The sequence below is a fragment of the Benincasa hispida genome, chromosome 3 (assembly GCF_009727055.1).
Source record: "Benincasa hispida cultivar B227 chromosome 3, ASM972705v1, whole genome shotgun sequence".
Classification (NCBI taxonomy): domain Eukaryota; kingdom Viridiplantae; phylum Streptophyta; class Magnoliopsida; order Cucurbitales; family Cucurbitaceae; genus Benincasa; species Benincasa hispida.
Window position 1 is genome coordinate 15,230,747 of NC_052351.1, and position 6,000 is coordinate 15,236,746.

The following is a 6,000-nucleotide window of genomic DNA, read 5'->3' on the forward strand; positions in this document are numbered from 1 at the left end:
TGGAAAAAATGTTATTTTTAATTCTCCAATAATTTTTCATCTAAAGATTGGGTCGATAATTAATAATATGTGATTAAGGATTTATCTGAACCCTAAATCATATAAAATACTTGATCCAAGCTAATGAATTGTAGTATGTTAGAGTATATGTTATAGAATTTAATATTAAATGTAATAGATTTAGCTTATGTTATATTTTAGATATTATTTAGTTTAGTTTACTATATATGTAAAAGCTCATTGGATCTTAGGTTCTCTTGTATTTAAACGAGCTTTCATTTCACTTGTAAGAGAATAGTTAAGAAACCCTAATCTAATTCTCTAAAGTTAATGTTTATCGAGTATTGTCGAGTATCGTGTAACGAGTATCGAGTATCGGGTGACTGTGTGTTGAGTATTTATTAGAACGTCTCTACATTACACCGAGTATATATAACATGTAAATCAACCATCTATATAGTCAATGTTATCAAGTATAAAATTACTTCACATTTCAAGAAATTGATTTGAAATTCACCATGTATCGAGTGACATGGATAATTCAAAATAATCAAGTATAAAGTGATCGATTATCGAGTATGACGTTGATATGATCGAATATACACGTGTCGATTGCAACCATATCGAGTGACCATGAAGCTGGGTATTGAGTGACCTTCAAACGGGTTTTGAATTCAAAATAATCGAGTATAAAGTAATCGAGCATCGAGTATGACGTTGATAAGATCGAGTATACATGTGTCAATTACAACAGTATCAAGTGACCATGAAGTTGAGTATCGAGTGATCTTCAAATGGGTTTTGATTCAAAATAATCGAATATAAAGTAATCGAGCATCGAGTATGACATTGATATAATTGAGTATACATGTGTCGATTATATCGTATCGAGTGACCATGAAGCTGGGTATCGAATGACCTTCAAACGAGTTATGAATTCAAAATAATCGAGTATAAAGTAATCAAGCATCAAGTATGACATTGATATGATCGAGTATACACGTGTCGATTGTAGCTGTATTGAGTGACCGTGTATCGAAGAACGTGTGACGAGCCATCGAGAAACGTGTGATGAGCCATTGAGGATCAAGTAAATTCGTATTGGTAGCCGCGAGAGGTGATTCTCAAGGGCAAATCAGTAAAATCACATGCTTATGACATAAGCAGCCATTTTTCATTTTGGCCTCCTAAATGAGGCCATCTGTACAAAAAAAAAAAAAAAAAAAAAAAAAACCCTTCCGAAGGAGGCAATTCATCAAGGGTAGTTAGAGAAAGCGTTTGGATATTAGTCTGAGTTGGTTAAGGTTTTTAAGAATGCAATGGACTTTGCAAATGACCAACTGAAATCCATTACTGAATGACCGAAACAGTAGTATGCAACAGAGGTTAAGCTACGTGCCAAGATTGTGAATGAACTTAACGATATTCTAAAATTGTAAACCCAACAGAAGGTGAAGCTTATGAATATCATATTCCACAATGTGCATAATAAGTTTTTTGTCTGTTCCAACGAATATGAAATTGAAGTATTGTGAGCTTCTTTTTCTAGACAATGGCTGACCAACTATTTTCATCACATGTTTTTCCATGTTTAATTTGGACATATCTAAATTATGGCCGGTACTTTATAATATTTTTTATGTTTCACTTCATACTATTTCATGGACATGAATGTGATTTGGTTTTCTATTTTTGTTGTTTGTGAAATTTCTCTATCTCTACATACATTAATGTGTTGGACAATGATTAATATCCTTTGAAGAGAATGGAATTGTATTTGTTGCATGCTCATGAAATTTGATACATCAAACAAGGTTAAAATTGATGGAATGGGGACAATGCAATGTTCAACACATTTTATACAAATTAGTGGAACAAACAATTTTATTTAGCTTCATGAAAATATGATATTTTCATTTAATTTTTTTCCTTTTATATACGGAAAAGTAGAATTAATTGTGATATATACTAAGATAACATGCATTTAATTTACATACTATTATAACCGACTATTATAATAATCTACACCCCGAACATAGATTATTGTAACCTAGACTATAATAACCTGCACAACAAACACAAACTATTATACCACATACTATAATAACCTGCACACCAAACACAAACTAATATACCACAAACTATAATAACCTGCAATCCAAACACAATAATCTGTACCCCAAACACATACTATTATAACCTACTCAGTGCCCCAAATGCCCCCTAAGATAACATGCATTTAATTTACATATTGTTATATCCGGCTATTATAATAATCTGCACCCCAAACATAGATTATTGTAACCCAGACTATAATAACCTGCACAACAAACACAGACTATTATACTACAGACTATAATAACCTGCACACCAAATATAGACTACTATATACCACAGACTATAATAAACTGCACTCTAAACACAGATTATTATAACACAGACAAATAATCTGCACTTCAAACACAGATTATAATAAACACTGACCATTATAACCCACTTAATGCCGAAACGCCCCCTAAGTTGTTAGGCAAAGAAATAGATGAGAACTTTCAGTTCAGTTTAGTAACCAATAACCTGAAAACAAGTGAACCAGATTACCATCTCCTCTGTAAGCACTTCTGTAGTCTGAACATCCTCATCTCTCATCCAAAACCGACAAATTGGACAAGTTTTCTGTTTCTGGCAATCATGGAACCACCTCTCGACGCATATCTTGTGAACCTCGTGTTGGCAAGGAAGAACTCGCGCTTCCTCTCTCTCCATTACTTTTGACAAACACACCGAACACCACTCTGTCTCCATAGCAGCACCATCCAAGGTTGGATGTGTCGAAGTCTCACAACCTTTCTCCTTGGCCCTCTGCATAAAACATGAAGCAATACTATCCACGCATAATAATGCATTCTTGATACCTGGACACGATCTGAGTGCTATGAAGTTAAAACAAGAGGAGATTATCTTCCTGCACACCATTCATTAAAGGTAAAAAGGATATTTGGTTATAGTTCATTGATGGGGGATAATTATATTTGAGGAATGGTAGTTGGATTGAAAAGAAGATCCCAAAATTTCAAAGATGAAGTGGTTGCACCTAAACAAGATTGCTACACTTGACCTTTCAAGTAATAGTGTTCCATGCCATGTGTAAATAAAGTTGCTATCCCATCTGTGCTAACTTGATAAAATGATAACCATTTCACGAAGGAAACCTGATTGAGAAATGCCAGCGTCTCATGAAAGGAAAATCTAAGTGACCTTGCCCCTAAGATAGGAACTAGAGAAATTTATTAAATGAAAAAATAGCTAGAGAAATGGTGTCAACTTAAAAACATAAGAGAAGAAGGCTTACAAGATTGTGGCATAACAAGTGAAGAACCATAAGACAATAGTAGTAAGAAGAAACCTTAACTGGAGAATTGGTATCCGGATTGCTAGTTGATGACTACTGAATGCTGAACGTGCTTTCTTCATCATAATTGTGATTTTGATAGTGATTGGACAGTGTAATTTAAGGCAAAAAGGCCTCCAATACATATTAAACCCCAAGGTTAAGGAGTTGATACTATGGAAAACAGCAAATGTAGGTGAACCAGCAATTTTTCAAATTACCCTCAGACTGTTCAGGGCAAGCACAAAAGTATTGAACAGAAAAATTTAGAGGATATCCTCCTCTCCTGTTTAGTTTCCTCGTAACAATTTCCTCGCTAGAAAAAAAAGCAAGAAAGATTTTTGGACAAGTGGTCGAACCTGACTATTTTATTGGCAATACCAGCAATTTTGAGGAAGTGAGACCATTCAAATCATTCTGAAGTGGAAACTTACAAAGCATAAACATACAAGTGTGAAGGGTAGTGCCATTATGTTGACATCTCTTCTCAGTATTCAGCTCAATAAATAGAGACTGTCTTCCACTCCCAAACAAGCACCTCATTTTTCTCGAGTAAGCTCAACAGTATCCTCACCTTTCAATGCATCCTCAGTTTCGATTATCCTTCCATCCTTTGGCACCAAACAAGGAATTCCGTCCCTTATCTAACACAACCATAAGTAAAATTACGACATACAATAGAAACAGACACGTGCCATATAACTTAAATCCCACAAATGAGGGGTGTTATGAAATTGACAAATAAAGAAAGCATGAAAGTGTAAACAAAAAAGATCGATACAGAGATTTATAAGGGGAGTACAATTTTATTAATAGAAAGAAATATGACATAATACCGGCGTCATAGAGTTAGAGAGTTCCTAATTATACATAAAATATAATACAAATACCTCTCCAAACCCTAGACCCATGCTTGGTCATCGGAGCACCAGATAACAAATTCAAGCTATTCCAATAAGGGGAGAAAAGAGAGAGAAAAACCAAAGGTTTCAGCATATATTCTGCTTCCTACAGCCACTTTTACTACCTAATCTAGCAAAATTGAGAAATATTTCATAAAACAAACGAATCATATCTGAGGAGTGTCTTGATCCATCAGTAGGTAAGATCTTAATATGACTCAAAGTTAATGTACGCTTTCGCTAGTTAAGCAAGTCGGATAACAGCTACGCACCCTAGATGATCTAAAAAATGAACCAGAGAGCTAATATGGGAAAGGAAAATCAAAATGAGATCAGAAAATGGTCAGAGATGATGAATTATACTGGAATGCAAATTTTTACACAATTCAAGCCGATACTTACAGGGAAAGAAACACAAATCGTATCGCTGATTAGAGAATTCGACGCCTCGCAATACCTAATGAAAAGAACGGACAATCAAACCAAATTGTGCACAATAGATTAAGGAGAATGATTGAAAATGACGGAATGGAAATGGAATGATCACCTTAAAGGTTGTTTGGAGAGGGGGCAGACCAGGATCTCGGACAGAGTCTTGGTGAAACCAGAGCTCGCTTCTTTCAGAAGCGCTTTGCTTATTTTCACCATTTTAGAATGAAGTTTGAAGAAAGTTGAGCTGTGAATTCAATTTTTCGCCGCCTGAATTTCTTCTTCGAAAAGTTTAAATTCACTGCAGCCGGCCTCTTTTTTTCTTTTTTTTTCTCTTTTCCCCAGGCGGTTTGATAGCCCAACAGAATTGGGTTTAAACTTTAAGCTCACTCGGCGTTTGCTGTCCGTTTACCCTTTTTTCTCTTCCCGTTTCATATTATTTTTTCATGCATTTTAATTACTCTTCTCCTTTTTTCTCTCCCCATCGCGCGTTTTTATTATTCACCTCTTTCTTTTCCCCTCTTCTCTCCTCATTTTTCGATTTGTCTTTTTTCATCTCATCTTTTCTTTCTCTCTTTGGTTCGTATGAGTTGTATTTTCCTCAGACTTCGCCTTATATTTGTATTTTCTTGTTGAACATTACATTTCTCTTCTTCAATTTTCTTTGTATGGTTATTTTTTCTCGATCTAATATATACGAACAATTGTTTGGTAGATCTAACTCTTTTTTTGTTCTAACTATTTTTTATAGATCTAACTAATTTTTTTTAGATCTAACTTTTTTTTAACTATTTTTTAGTAGATATGAACGATTTTTTGGTAGATCTAACTTTTTTTTTAAGATCTAACATCTTTTTGAATATTTGATTTCTGGTTTAAGATTTGTACGTTCTCATCTGGATTCGCTCATACACCAATTCGTCCTTGCACGTCTGAATTTTCAATTGTTGTTGGCTTTGTACTTCATCGAATTCATTTTTGTCCTAATTTAGCTTCCCTCATTTTGGGCATCTTTTTGGTTTACATGTTATGTTTATTCTTATAATTTATTCTTTGTCTCTTATAATTTATTTTTTTCCACTTCCGTTGTGTTAGTATAACTAAATCTCTGTTTTTTTTTTATTTCTATTGTATTTACTTATTTGTCTCATTTGTTTCTTCTATATCCGTTCTGTTTCGTCTTTGTCTTCCCTACTTTTTTTTTCCAGATTTCCTCTTGCCACTTCAATATTAAACCACATGTCCTTCTCTTGTCGCCTTTTCTACTTTTCCATCAAAATT

General features: G+C 34.2%; 2 protein-coding genes across 2 annotated transcripts; both read right to left on the bottom strand.

Annotated features, from left to right (window-relative positions):
* Positions 1-1,796: 1,796 nt before the first annotated feature.
* Positions 1,797-3,570, bottom strand: LOC120074587 (E3 ubiquitin-protein ligase znrf3-like). Its single transcript, XM_039027752.1, has 3 exons — positions 3,410-3,570; positions 2,575-2,962; positions 1,797-2,320 (listed from the first exon to the last, which is right to left on the bottom strand). Exons 1-3 carry the CDS (start codon positions 3,532-3,534, stop codon positions 2,255-2,257), a joined length of 579 nt encoding a protein of 192 aa, XP_038883680.1. The 5' UTR covers positions 3,535-3,570; the 3' UTR covers positions 1,797-2,254.
* On the bottom strand, positions 2,468-5,140 carry LOC120074589 (UPF0434 protein Ecaj_0131). Its single transcript, XM_039027753.1, has 3 exons — positions 4,838-5,140; positions 4,693-4,747; positions 2,468-4,032 (listed from the first exon to the last, which is right to left on the bottom strand). Exons 1-3 carry the CDS (start codon positions 4,936-4,938, stop codon positions 3,928-3,930), a joined length of 261 nt encoding a protein of 86 aa, XP_038883681.1. The 5' UTR covers positions 4,939-5,140; the 3' UTR covers positions 2,468-3,927.
* Positions 5,141-6,000: the final 860 nt, after the last annotated feature.